Source organism: Marasmius oreades, chromosome 3 (assembly GCF_018924745.1).
Source record: "Marasmius oreades isolate 03SP1 chromosome 3, whole genome shotgun sequence".
Lineage (NCBI taxonomy): Eukaryota > Fungi > Basidiomycota > Agaricomycetes > Agaricales > Marasmiaceae > Marasmius > Marasmius oreades.
The window spans coordinates 3,960,321-3,974,442 of record NC_057325.1 but is presented as its reverse complement, the minus strand read 5'-3'; the positions used below and the strand labels follow the sequence as shown (position 1 = coordinate 3,974,442).

Sequence of the window (14,122 nt, the reverse complement as noted above, 5' to 3'; positions counted from 1 at the left end):
AGTAGTCCAGGATTCCATCCCTCATTCCGATGTCGAATCACTCCAGTGCAGCCGCAGCAGTAGAGGTTTTCCCTTACTCTTCAACCTCAAATGCCCGGAAGCTGGCTGGGTAACCTACCCAGGCTCGTTCTCTCCCAATTCTGCGTCAGCATCGAATCGGATTCACACGACACCTTCATCTTTGCGTTGACGCAGGCCATGGGCGATAACGACCATGATTACTGGGAACGGGAAGCTCTGCATGATTATATTGGCGGACCCGGACGTCTAGAAGGGTTTTATACTTAGGGAAAGTGGTGAGTTTTTAGCGATGGGAGGTCTCGATTTTTTTTCTCAACCATTCATCTAGTCAACTACGATGGTTTGTGCCATATATCTAACAAACCATCCTGCACGCTTCATGGCTCCCAACTGAAAGCTCTCGGTTCTGTTCATGTATTCACTACACAATCGCTTTTCGACCTCATGCAAACCGAGAACCCAAGGACATAAGGCTTAACGGAGTCTTTTCAGGATGGCTTGCGCCATATATCTGAAGAAGCACTCCACAAGTCTTCCCTGTCCACTTAATGGGAGCTCTTGGTTTGCGAGCGGTTTTGAAGCATCGACCTCGAACTCCCCCGTCGACTATTCATCATCATCCTCCGCCGAAACTCGTAAACATTTGGGCTCCACAGAACTTTCTGAGCTTTCTAAGGATGGCTTGCGCCATATATCCGAAGAAGCGCTCTGCCGGTCTTTATGTTCGCGGACTTTCAAGCGTTCTTTAAGCGGTAATTTGGGCCCCACTTCCCGAAAGGGCCGCCACGATGTACTTCGACCTCGTTTCCCATCAAAACACTGTGTCGCGTGGAAGAAGTTCCTTTGTTTCTTAATGAAAGGGTTCGATGGGAGCAAGTGACAATACGAGCAACGTATTTAATAGACATTCCACTCTTTCATCCATCTTCCATTTCTACCTTCACTCTTGTTCAATTCGCCATGCCCTCTACCCCCTCCAAATCCAAGAGACTAAGGCTCCCACATCTCGAACGTGCAATGGGCGTTCGTCATCCCACCCACCTCTTTTCTTCACGGAGTACCGAAGTCCCCTGCGAGATTGCCTTGGAGGTGAGTTCAGTCGATTTCTACGGGAGATGTGTTCATTCATTGTTTCCTGCGCAGATACTGCAACGTTTACCAGTCCAAGATCTGTTGACCATAGTACAAGTGAACTCCTCGTTCCGTCGCATTCTTGAAGCAAATCCTGCTCGATCTCTCTGGGTCAAGATTCTGCAAGACGACGGATGTCCGCAACACCCATCGTGGATCGAACCTTTCGAACTCGTACTCTTTCTATACAAAGGCAACCGGTTTAAATGTCAGGTAAGTCATTTACGGCGAATGCTTCTCCAGGTTGTCGCCACTCACTTTCTCCCTTCGATCAAGTGTTGCCGTCAATGGAGGGGCGTTGTTCTCAAGCCAATATACATCAGTTTCAAGTGGCTCTGTCGGGCATGCTCTGGTAAAGCGTGAGTTGATCATCCTTAATCTAAATCAAGGCATTGTTAGTTACACATTCATAGTCTGTGCTCCCAACAGGATCTTGGGGTTGCCCTCCCTGCTCACGTCTATGACGTGATTCCCTCCATCAGTATGCCGTCTGAACCCTGATACTGGCCATGAGTGCCTAATCAATGCTTGCTAGGCGGAGACAAAGGACAGAAATTTTACCTCAAAGAATTTGCACACTATGCATCTGCTCACCTGCGATCCGGCGGAAATCTAGGGCAGCTTGATACACAACTCAAAGAAACGGTAAACGTGCGTCGTGTTATTATCAATGAAGAGCAGAGATCATTGGCTCATTCAGGATCTACAGCTCGCTCAGCAATGCAAACTCTGGATGGATCAACAAGCAGAAAAAGAAAGGAAGGCAATCGTAGATCAACGTTGGGTTACGTCAGTCATAACCTTCTCGACTTTATTTGCCTTCTGGCTGAATTGTTCCCAGCATCCAAGGGAAGCTCGTTGGCTTAGGTTTTAACGGCAATGATCTGGCTGCTATTAGTGGCCATCCTTTGGTGCGTACAGTTGCCATACTTCGGGATCGAGGTACGTTCCAGAGTTTTAGCGGTTGTGGTATCTCTAACGTTCCATGAACAGACTGGACTGCGCATATATACCCCGAACTGAGGCTTGCAATCGATTCCTACCGACGGGCTCGCATGTTTGCGAACCCTTTCCCTGACAGAACGATGTGCGACCGAATCGAGAGTTTCAAGAGGTTCCTCTGGGACGTCTTGCGTTGTCTCCCTCTCGAGAGACGCGACTTTCCGGATGCCCAGACTATTTGTCTTCTTCCGATTTGCTCCAACCTTATTATCGAACCCGACAACGTCCTTGTGACGCAACGTACATTCGAAAACCTCCGATCTACCATTCTTCGTGACATTCGCGTATGGATAGAGCAACAGCAGCAGCAGCTCACAAGAATCTTCATAGAAGACCGTCATCGACTGGTAGTCGCTGCACACAGTCTGGGCCTCGATATCCTACCATTCATCGGGATCAATTGGAACAATGGCGTTGTTTGCCATGAGCTAGCGGTTGCGCAATACACCTGTTTGCAATGCGAACGACGCTACCCTACCGCTCGAGCAGCGATAAAGCATTTGAATAATGCATTTACTTGTCAACCAGCGGCGGCTCTGAAGCTGAACTCATTTACCTTCTCACCTGACAGAACCGTTCTACTTCTCCTAAATTTGTGTGGTCTTCCGGTCACCAACACAACTGCTGACGATTTCGACCTCTTGGATCCTACCTTTAGATGCAACAGTTGTTCGGACGAACCTCATGTCGGAAAATGGCGCCAATGCGTAAGTTGAAGGATATGTTAACCTTACTGTTACTCACATGCTATCGACAGGTCTCTCACCATAAGTTTTGACATGCACAAAGTCGTCCCAAATTCGAACATTTGCCTAATGGTCACCCGATGAGTAGGGCACCTTCCTACGAAAATCGGTGGGCTTGCGCTCGGTGTTATGACAAATGTGGTAGTTCCAGATTGGAGGTGGAGTCTCATGTTCGAGACATGTAGGTTCTTATCCTTATTGATGGCCCCGACGTCTATTGATATCTCCTGTGAAGTCATGCGGTCAAACATCCAAAAGTTCCTCGGGACTTCTACCACTGTGAAGTATAAGTGATAAGTGATATTCAAACTCTATCGGTATTACGAGCCAATTTTCGGATTTACTGTACAAATATATATATATATATTACATCTTAATACACTTTTGACTGCGCTTTCCGACACATAGATAGATTTCTTCAACATTTCGGATTCCGCCTACTTTACATCACATCTTCGCGACATAGCGTGGGCCAACCTCCGATGGCACTGTATCACTGTACACCACCTCGTCCTACCACAAAGTAGCGGTACAACCGATCTCTAGTAGGAACAACAACCTCTTACTTCCTCACGAGAACTTTTTGGTCGCGTTGACCGGGTGTTCTCGCTCTCCACCTCACCCACACCCTCTAGATGAACAAACCTCCCCATCGCGATTTTTTACTTATCAACTGTCCATTCGTCGCATTGGTCATCACGTGACAAGTTTTCTTCCTTTGTACGACCTATTTCTTTCATACACGACCCAAAGCTTTGAAAGAACCATCTCGCCGTTCGAGATATCAAAGCGTACGCCACTTCATCCTGAACGACTTGCCAGCTAGAGCTCACAATAGCGATAACCCCACTTTCATTTAGCCACTGAAGCCCCCTATCCACTACCGATGGTCAGATCAAACAGCTCCCCTCATTCGGAACGAGAATCATGCCCTTCGGTCGGGATGCGTGAAATCAAGGAGAAAGCTCGCCTGGTTGGCAGGGCCCCTAAAGTTTTTGCACTGTCCAGCCAAGTCCTCGGATTTTTATCCCTACTCAGGGATGTGGGGAATCACGCGAACCAACGGCATACCGAGTACCTAGTCAGTTGGGTGGCTCACGATCAGTGGAAAACATTTTTCGAACCTTGGCTGAAGAGCTGCATGGAAGACCTCATTATACACCCTAGGTCTTCGTCATCTGATATGGAAATTGCACGGGAAACCGCAATGGAAAACATTTCTTGGTTCTTCCGCAACATTGTGCGCAAGAAACAGCCTATGCCAAATCTCTCCAACGATAGCCCTCATCGTGTCGTGGACTCGCGGGTCTTGAAGCAGATTCAAGATCACCTGAAAGAACTCATCGTAGTCTGTTGGGAAAAGGTCGCTGAAGAGAAACCTGCTATCACATGCTGGGGCCCATGGTCAGACTTAGTCTTGTTGGTGGAGCCAGAAATAGGTCTGGCGACCAAGAGGCGTGACTCCATGCAAACCAGGGCGTTTGGTACCCTTGGCCTCAATTTTCACTCGAAATTCGCATCGGGACTCGAGCGTTTGGCCCAGGAAATCCCTAGCATGAGCTCCGATGATCTGCTCAATGTCGCCAATATCCTGCTCGTCCTGTTTGGAAGGATCTTCGCCGCGAGGGTATGACATTACTCAGGCCTGCATCTTCTCCCTCGTTCATCTCATCAAAGGCCTAATCAACGACCGGAAGTCTTACGAGGGGCCACATGATCTCGAGCTTGTGCTTAAACTTGTACAAGGTGTGACGTCCCTCCTCACTGCTCATATGCAAGACGTTGGATGTGAAGGTGTTCGAGCTGTCGTAGACGCAGGAATCCTGAAGCTATTTCTGACGGCCCATCCGTTGTTCACGAGCGATTCTCTTTTTCAAACTCTTTGGACCGATCTACTTGAAACGATTACTCGATTCCTTGTGTATCCAGACATTCTACACCGGTTCTTACAAGCCAGGAGGAGACTGGTCAAGCGTGGGTTGGATGATGATACGGTCACCATTCCTGAGCCCTGCACTCCCTGGAACCGGGCGAAGGTGAAAGCTTTTGGTGTCCGTCAGCTACGCCGTACAATGAATGTCGAAGATGCGCTGCATGTCTGTGCAAACCATCCGAAGGTACCTTTCACTCATCTATCCTGCTACCTTACTGACATTCTACCTCTAGTGTTCTTCAGCAGATTCCTCAACTCCGTTCAAACGCTGTTCACGTTGCGAAAAAGTCAGCTATTGTTCGTACGCTTGCCAAAAGTCGCACTGGAATGTGAGTCATAGAGATGAATGCCTGAAAATCCGTGGGTTTAACTGTTTGGACACACCCTGCTCTCCTCACTGCTCTTTTTCAGGCAATAATCTATATCTTACGATGGACACTCGCCACTTCCTGAAATGCTTTGCTACAACCACCCTCTCTCTACATACTTCCGCGCTAAGACTGTGCATGGCCGCGTATGCCTCTGCCATAGACCCCTTAACCACTGAAGATGACAAACGTATTCGAATGAATGCTGCAAATCCGTTCATCTTCTTGAATCTTGACATACCCGGCTTGCCTACTTTAGAAAGTTTTGAGGTCCTTAATGTGCATGGCTTCGTAGATTTGATGGAGAAGACTTTAGCACCACGCAGCGTGCCGTTTATTCAGGATATCGTAGCCGAATGGCGCGAAACCACAATCAACGACGTATACATCTTCTCAAGGTTTCCTGTGACACTGGAAGACACCGACGTCTCCGTTTTGGGTTTTGTTTGGAGATTGGACGGTAGGTTTATACCATATTTCCTTCCCCGTAAAATCCAGCGGGACTTATCATTCCTCTTATCTAGGCCACATCATATTCCTGTAAGTGATTGGCCTTGAGCGCGGTCAAGTCATCAAACAGTCTAGATATTAGGAATGTTACTCGTGATAGTATACCAGACCACATTACTGTATGAGTGTTTCACGATTCCTATGATCTGAAGGGCGATTTCAATGGGTCAATCCGAAAGAATCGAGTGCAAAAATAGTGCTTACATCGTTTCAAATGCTTCCATCGTGGATTCCATCTGAAGCGTGAGCCTGGAAAGATGATTTCTTTAAGCGGGTAGGTGACCCGTCCAAAAGAACCACGGCCCCAACAACTTCGCCTTGCGCCGTTGGCATTTTCTTTCTGAGATGGAACTGAGAGAGTAAGGTACCGGTGATGGGAGCTTCCGGAGTGTCCCGAACACCGTGCACAGAATAGTGGGCCTTTTGAGCTGCTTTGACGAGCACCAACAACACCACCGGTACCGTGCATCAGGAACAGTGGTTTACCCCCGGTCGCGTTGTTCATACGAACAATAGTTTGATTGAGATCGGCTTCATGGATGTTGGTCGTTTGCTCTTGGTCAGATGTGGACTCAGCTTTGGCGGGGTTGTTGACTGCGGTTGCCTTCTGTTCTTCCTGAGGTCGGGAGGGTAGGGAAATAATTCGGAGGATCTAAACTTTTCGGACCCTGTTATTGACGTCGATGTCGGCGTCGGTCGTTGCGAACGGAGACGATTCTAGTACCACCAGAAACCTACGAAATCGTAGATTGCCTTTATTCTCGATTGCCGGCTCTACTACACATGACATCTGGATTATAACGCTACTTTGACCAACTTGAAAAATTAGATAGGTACAAGGGAGTGTTCGTGGGACCTGATCAAAAAAAAAACAAGAACATTGAAAAGAAAGACACAGGAATTCATCAGTACATAGTTTATCAAGATACTCTCGGTAGGATAGGTGGATGTCCAAAGAAACTAAAATATGTCTGTGCATAGTATCGGAAGAGTAACCTTTCCCACTCTTTTCCGGGGTCCACCAGTTGTAGGAGGTTGGGATCTTCTCCACGACTCCAAATCGCATCCTTATCTCCAGGCCAGGTGGTCATCAACTTCCAAAAAGCTCGCAAGGCATTCAATCTCGAAGACCACGGTTCTGCAGAGAATCCTTGTATTGAAGTGGCGTGGCTGATCGTCAAGATATCCCCACCGTTTCCAAAGATCTCACTGACGATTTCCCTTCGACTCCGACGGTGATTGACAACGAGGACCTTCAATTCCGCAGCTGAAAGAGTTGGAGCCGGTTTAGGAGCAGTCTGATTGGCCAGCTCATCAAGAGAGAGAAGCTGGTATCGAAAGTTGAGGAATGTGAGTTCTTGCACGAGAGACCTTCCCTCCAAAGGAGAAATCGTATATGACGGTGAATATGTGATGGGCGCGCTCCGACTCTGACGAGAAAACATACTATTGAGCAGTTGAGTCGCAGACCGATGATCACGATCTTGATTTGACTTGACCAGTTTTTCGCTCTTCCACACACCGATCACTGGGATACTGAGAACTTTCTTCCAAACCCCAGCACTGACCGCCTCTGGGAAGGCCTCCGAGTCACGACAATATGAGAGCCAAGGTCCATGACAATGTGACCACTGCTTCAAGTAGGTCATTCTCCGCTCTTCATCTGGCGTACTGAAAATGAGAGCCGGGTCAGGGGCAATTGTGGTGAGTCTTGGGGGTTGTGCCGGGTTGTGATGCAGGTGTGATCGCTCCAGAGTGATGGCCGCGTTGACGCCTTTACATGTAGGCAAAAGTGGCAGTAGAAACGGGCTCCTGACGACTAGATCATCAAAGCGCGAGCCGGGACTTTGACTCTGCGAGGCTGCAAATAGCTGTGTAGTCACCTTAAACGTTTGACATATGAATGAAACACATACCGTTCCTAACACTCTGAGAGCCTTTCTTGGCTTGTAGACGTGTTTCCTTATTTTTGGAATATGGGCTATGATAGACAACTGAAGAACGATTTCGGATAGGGCCAGCAGTAGAGGTGGACGGTAGTGAAGCAGTGGGCGATAGAATCCGACTGGAGGATGCGGCTGATAAAGAAAAAGACGACACATAGTCACCGGGTAAATGCATGTTCTCAAAAGGACTCTGTACATCGAAGCACGAAATGGAAGCAGCACGGATTGCGGCGAACTTCTCATCCGACCCAGCCTGACAGTTAGGAAGAGTTATGGGGTACGGAGGAGACGCAGTTGCCATGCAAATATCGGGTGGGGAAAGTGGCTTCACAGATTGGATGACTTGTCGATCGAAGGTGTTATATGGTTGTATGTAGTAGACCGGTAAGTTGGCATTGTACAGCCTGATCGCATCAGTGTCGTTCCAAACAAAGGCGCCCATCCAATTCTCGACCTCTGCGTCACTATTTCCATCCCTTTGCGTAGACCTCAACCTGGAGTGCAAGGTTTCCGTGAAGTCGAGTAGAGCCACAGAATACATCCAATTCCGCCTGAGTTCCGCCAAGCCCCTACGTACATCCCGTAGGGACATAGAACTGGAAGTAACTCGTGTCAGACACATGGTAATGTTGTTGTCAAACTCCGTGAGGAGTCTGACAACGCCTCGGCCACTCGGAGTATGACCTTGGTGAATGTAAGGTGACGTCCTGTTGCGAAGCCTATCGATTGAAAACTGCAACTCCGTTGATAGTCGAACATCCAAAGTCCCTTCCTTACGCTCCCGTCCTGCACGTGAAAAATCCAAGTCTTTCTCATCAATCTCTGACCACATACAACTGTCGCTCACATAGGGGTGATTGTCGGATGAAGGGAAGCGAGGAATGCATGTAAGGTAGAGATTGCTTGTATTAATCGGCTGCGGCCATTGGATTGGATCATCTTCTCCGTATAGGCCGTCTTTTCTGCGGTACAGATCGCGAGTCGACCCGAAGGGAGGTTTTGGAATAGAGAAACAGTTTGGAGAGGTGATGAATTCACGGGTACGAGGATGCAATGACGCTACGAGGCCGTCATTGTAGGTAATCTCTTCTAAACGATAGTTAGCAGGAGAAATACTTGATAGTTACGGGAGCGAGAGAAACCAACGCTTAAAGTCGGGAGAAAGTGCGTTCCTAGTTAGGTCCTTTTCTTTGAGTTCCATAGTGAACAACCACAGCTTCTGCTATGGTATATACGCGACTTCTGCCATGGAAGGAGAGAGCTTGTCACTGCAAGCGGAAAGTGTATGAGCTCGAATACCTTGGTTGATTTCAGTATCCGCGACTGCTGCCACGGAAAAGGGGCAATCCCGGTCGAGTGCAGAATGACGGTGCCTAGAATGCGTAAGCTCGTGTCCAAGTAGTTGTTGCGGCACTGGGGACTTACCTTTTCTTTAAAATAAAGCTTGAGGCGGCGATATGAAGTGGTAACGAGTGCCAGATTGAACATGAGAGTCCAAATTTAGGCCAGTTTATGGTGGTTTGTTTGCTCCATCACGTGCAAAATCAATATGACGACGTTGATCCCTGTTGATCCTATATATGATTTTGATGCAGTCGTCTAGCTCGCAGCAGAAAGTTGTGAGAAACCCCGGCAGAAGTTGGGGGTTATTTTCTTACCCGTCTACCCCTCGATCTTCATCAGTGTAATCCCTCTCAGCAGTGGGGGTTCACCGGAAAAGATCTTCTGCTGCCATCCTATCACTAGTACACCCTCAGCCTCGAACTTGTCTAACACGCTTTCTACACGAGTCGCGTCAATTAGGTGGGATATATTCTAGTAAATATGTTATCGTTGAAACATTCTGCATTCGCAAGTCCATATATTCCGTACTCTCTCGGAAGTGCTTTGAGCTAACGATTCTCTTCCTCCATCTGTACAGCAATCCTCTTCACCAGCTCAACGATGTTTTCGTCGCTAACATCTTCAAGCTCCGGATTACAATCAATGAGATTGAGGACGACATCGATTATATCGTCAATGTCGGAATATGTTGTAGCACTGTCTACATGCTGTTCTTCACCCTTTGGAGTCGAAGGACGAGGCGTTGGCGACACACGATGTTCTGGTGGCTCTGTGCTCAATAGCTTTTCTGGCAAGTCGGGCACGTTCCGTCCTGGATCGTGCAGGTCGATGTGAGCGTAGGAAGTCGTACGACAAAGTGTACGACCTTGTTCACGATGTTGAATTGACATCGAAGAACTGCTGCCCTTGGAGTTATTGACAGAGTTGCCCCAGTTGTCGTAACGTGAGTCGCCACTTTGCTGGGTCATACAACCGTTCCTCTCTCTGCCTGTAGCCCAATTCAAACCGTCCAGGTCTTGCCACTGAAACTTGACCGTTTCAAACGTATATTGAAGCTGTTGGTCGAGCAACTATAGAAATGACAGGTCGGTCAAGACTCAAATATAGAAAGAAAGTCAGCCTACAGGTGCCAGACTCCACGGCTTGACGTCTTCGAGAGCTTGCATAGCTTCGAGTTTAATTTGCTGCCACCAGCGTTCTCTCTGGCTTCGAGTGGCATACTTGGAGGGAGGGGACATGACGATGGATGGAAGTATTGCTGATCGTCAAGGTTAAAGTACCTCAAATACCCCAGAACTTGCCCGCGGTGGAGGTGATGCCGGTCTACAAAGGGGACATTGAGCCACTTACTTTTTGTCTTTCATTGTTTTTGCAGGATTTCGGCTTCAAAGATTCAAAGGACTGTAGCCGGTCATACAAAGGGATGAAATGAAAGCGCTCGCTTCAACGGCACCCCTTGATGACTAATAGGCTCTTGGATGTACCTTACTGGTTGTTTTTACCGTTGGCGCCGTATTGGAGCATCAAAATCTCTGAAATAAGATCAGAACAGTTCGTACGTCCATCTTTCAATCACATTTCCAAGTTCTTTTAATATTTCGGTTTGAACTTTCGTGACGTCACAAGTACACTACCCGCTCGCCATGTCAGCTCTACACTTTTCCCTCACTAATTACATCTCTGACGCGGTTCTCGTCTCCAGGGTGGTAGGATCCGTTGTCAATTAATTCTACTTCTGGCACTAGTAACGGAATCCCAAGCACCATAACATCTACATGTTTGTTCCTTTGACTCCGTTCGCCGACCAAGGTCCAAGTACTGGCCGTGCTTTTCCGGTTAGGCCATCTCCGTGAGTAGTGTGCATAAGTTTTCAAGCGGTCGTAACTAAGCTCTGGAAAGGCCGGCCTGCTCGCTGGAGAAGCTCTGCATGGAGTAATAACGCCCTTCTCACCGTTGTTGGAGTCGGTGGAGCCAGTATGCATCTCAGCTTCGTTCGAGTATTGTCTTAGATTCCTGACTATTTTCTCTAGAATCTGGAACCGTGGTTGGTTGCCCAGGAATGCTGTTCTGAAGGTGGCGGGAGAGCGTCTCAAGGTTCCCTTGTTCGCAGGCGAAACTGTGCAACTCTCAGCCGCTCAGTAATCTTGATTGAAGTACAACTTGTGTTGGATTTAGAAGGAATATGAATTGCTTTGATTATTACGCCGCGTACAGTAAGGCTCGACACCATCACCGTCCTTTTATTAGTTTCAGCACCAGCGTGCTCTCTGTTCACGCTTCCGGACTCGTTTCTCTCAGGCTCTTTTTCCCTCCTATTTGAAGATCCCCCTTCAACTTACCGACAGCTCAACCTCGACAAGCGGGACTGGGATGATAGGCCTCCTGCACCTCTACCACGTCCAGGGAAATATCCTTCAAGCATCCGGCGGTTTGCCAGCTCATCATGTTCGCATGCTGGTGCATATCCACGTCGTAGTGTATCAACTTCGTCCGGGTGCTCATCGGATGATTCTGTGAAGGCTGTGATTACACCTCCCGATTACAGTCCAAATCTCACTGGCTCAAGGACTGTTCCTGAGACCCAGGACCAGAACACGATCTGGATCTGGATCTGGGGAAGGGGGCTGGTCGCCCACCTGGGATTGCTGTTGAAGATAGAGCGAGTGTGAAATGGCCTAATTCGTCACCTCAGAAGAGTGGACTCGTGCGGCTTCGGTTGCGGCAAAGATGTTTTCGAGCTCGACGAGTTCGCACGGTTTTAGGTGTGCCTTGAGGCTCTCTTTCATTAGATGCTTCCCTGATGTCTCGGGACGTAGATCGATATGCCACCAGTGAACAACCTGTCAAGGGCGCATCCACCATCGTTGATGCCAATACTTCCTCACGATGTCGTGCCCCCATCCCCTTCATTACATGGGCTTATTCTCAGAACCTGTATCACTATCCATACCAGAGATCCCCAGTCCTCCGACTCAAGAATATCTCGACCTCCATCTTGATTATCTACATCGTCGGCTGGGCTGGATCAAGTTCCGCTTATTTACGACTCCTTGACAAAGTTTTCTTCGATTCCTTCCTTCTGGTGCCCGGAACGTTTCCTCCCAGTCACAATCGGGCTAATAGTCAGACCACGATTTGTACCTTATCCCAACCACATTAACATTTGTCTGTCCTTTCCGCCCCCCTTTGTTGGGCACCTGTGGTCAGCCTGCGCCGACACTCGTTCTGGAAGCAAAATTTTTGGACCTTTGATCTTCGAATTTGGTCATAGCTTTCCCTCTACTCAATGTTTGCCTTTATACTACTCGAGTAGAGTCGATTTCTTTCAGAAACACAGTGTATCAAAACTTAAAAAAGGAAACGACCGCTTTAGACTGAACGTGAAAAAGCGAACAAATAAAATTGCACAAAACGCGTGGATTAGATAGTCAAATTTTCCCACTAGGAGTATGTACCATATTTACAGTCTACGTATTCATTCGCACTGAATGTTTGCAGGCCGGGTTCATTCAGTACCGATCGTCAGATGTGCGTAGAACTACTCGCGGCTCCTTGGTCATAATCCGCAGGTTGGCTTTTCTTAGATTTGTCACTTCCGAGTGCATGCTTTTTCAGTTGCTTATTGAGTTTGTTGAGTCTCCGTTTTTCCATCTTTTCAACACTTCTTTTTTCAAGTCGGGCTGCTTTCTCTTCCTGCGTAGGCATAACCCAGCTGGAGCTAACAACATAAACCAACTCTCGACATGTCGGGCCTTCAAGTACATCAGTTCTCTCATACTTGGCAATGCTGAGTGAGATGAAATTGGGATCAGAGTACTCACATGAAATGCATCCTTCTCTCAAATCATTACCAGTTTCGTGAGATTCTTCGAGTGAACGCAGGCATTCCAAGCAGTAAGCTTTGAAGCAGCACTGGCAGGCTAGCAAACTGCTCAAGGGTTTCTCTGGGTCTGCACAAATCTGCCGGCAATCCGTAAATTGGAGATGTTACGAAGAGCCACTACTCACCAAACAGCCAGCTTTCCAGTTGTCAAGCCAACCCGAGTCCTGTCAGGCAAAGATCAGCTTATCTTTGAAAACGATGGATGATCGTCGACTTACTTCTCTGGTGTCCTTTCTAACCTTTTTGTAGAGGATCTGAGATGCATCAAGTTTTTTTGATTCCAGTGAGCGGCGAACAATCTAGCGGGTCATTGTGAATTCATAGAGCAGTCACGGTGAATCCCACAAACCTGATATCTGTCATTCGCTGTAAGGCCTTTAAGCCCAAGACACTCAGGGTTGGTCCACAGTAGCTTTGGGTCTGGGATTAGACAGGTTTGACCTAGATGATCAGCTCAGCAGGGAAGGTAATAAGATTTTGCATATCGCGCACCTCCATCCAACTCAATAGTGTCAGTATATAGGGTATCTATTTCAGTATCATACAACTCTTCTTGTTGTTCAAGTCGTGTCTTGCACAAGTCTAACGGCCTGTGAGTACGAAAGAGGGCTCCTGAATGAAGTATTACCTCTAAAATTGGCACTGCTCATTAACTCGAATCCTTCAACCCGTTCTGGAACCATGTCAAAATTGTTCATCCCTACGTCCCTCCAAAATTTCCCCAACATCCAACTGCAATTATTCAAGGAGTAGCCGGGTTCCCATCTAAAGACTCGTTTCAGATTTTGCCTGCACGATCTCGGATGCAACCTATGTATTATCTGTTTCGTCATAACCGGCCCACTACATGAACGGTCGAGTCAAAAAAACAACATGTTCCTGAAGCCTTGGAGCCCACCTTTATAAAGTATAACTGTAATTGAATCAATGCAAAGACATGGATTAACCACAAATCTTGTCAGTACTTACCCATTCCCCCTCCTTCCATTTCGCTTTCTCAATTGTTTCTAACACACGAGAAAGACGCAAGATTAGTTCTAAACAGAGGTCTGCCTTCGCACACTACTTACGGACTTCATAGAACGGCTCAGGAGATGGCTCCTTGCGAGCAGCAGCTTTAGCGCGTGAACTTCGAGTACGAGGCATTCTTAGTGGTTGGAGTCAATTGATTGTGTATTTTCCACTTTGTTGTTTGGTGTCGTAGACACTCTATTAATGTAGATATTAAGACGAAGAGT

General features: G+C 47.6%; 5 protein-coding genes across 5 annotated transcripts; 2 read left to right on the top strand and 3 right to left on the bottom strand.

Moving 5' to 3' along the window:
• Window positions 1-981: 981 nt before the first annotated feature.
• Window positions 982-2,932, top strand: E1B28_006662 (uncharacterized protein; the record flags this gene model as incomplete). The annotated part of the gene is made up of 9 exons (XM_043151354.1): window positions 982-1,110; window positions 1,165-1,365; window positions 1,429-1,511; window positions 1,566-1,633; window positions 1,688-1,803; window positions 1,862-1,941; window positions 1,994-2,094; window positions 2,146-2,861; window positions 2,912-2,932. 9 exons carry the CDS (start codon window positions 982-984, stop codon window positions 2,930-2,932), a joined length of 1,515 nt encoding a protein of 504 aa, XP_043012449.1.
• Window positions 2,933-3,786: 854 nt separating this feature from the next.
• On the top strand, window positions 3,787-5,745 carry E1B28_006661 (uncharacterized protein; the record flags this gene model as incomplete). Its single annotated transcript, XM_043151353.1, has 5 exons — window positions 3,787-4,527; window positions 4,598-5,017; window positions 5,067-5,193; window positions 5,245-5,661; window positions 5,726-5,745. 5 exons carry the CDS (start codon window positions 3,787-3,789, stop codon window positions 5,743-5,745), a joined length of 1,725 nt encoding a protein of 574 aa, XP_043012448.1.
• An 886-nt stretch (window positions 5,746-6,631) lies between these two features.
• E1B28_006660 (uncharacterized protein) lies at window positions 6,632-8,858 on the bottom strand (the record flags this gene model as incomplete). The annotated part of the gene is made up of 3 exons (XM_043151352.1): window positions 6,632-7,572; window positions 7,628-8,746; window positions 8,804-8,858. The coding sequence occupies 3 exons, from the start codon at window positions 8,856-8,858 to the stop codon at window positions 6,632-6,634; spliced, it is 2,115 nt and encodes a 704-aa protein (XP_043012447.1).
• A 691-nt stretch (window positions 8,859-9,549) lies between these two features.
• On the bottom strand, window positions 9,550-10,239 carry E1B28_006659 (uncharacterized protein; the record flags this gene model as incomplete). Its single annotated transcript, XM_043151351.1, has 2 exons — window positions 9,550-10,071; window positions 10,126-10,239. 2 exons carry the CDS (start codon window positions 10,237-10,239, stop codon window positions 9,550-9,552), a joined length of 636 nt encoding a protein of 211 aa, XP_043012446.1.
• A 2,284-nt stretch (window positions 10,240-12,523) lies between these two features.
• Window positions 12,524-13,567, bottom strand: E1B28_006658 (uncharacterized protein; the record flags this gene model as incomplete). The annotated part of the gene is made up of 6 exons (XM_043151350.1): window positions 12,524-12,961; window positions 13,010-13,048; window positions 13,103-13,183; window positions 13,234-13,325; window positions 13,377-13,466; window positions 13,513-13,567. 6 exons carry the CDS (start codon window positions 13,565-13,567, stop codon window positions 12,524-12,526), a joined length of 795 nt encoding a protein of 264 aa, XP_043012445.1.
• Window positions 13,568-14,122: the final 555 nt, after the last annotated feature.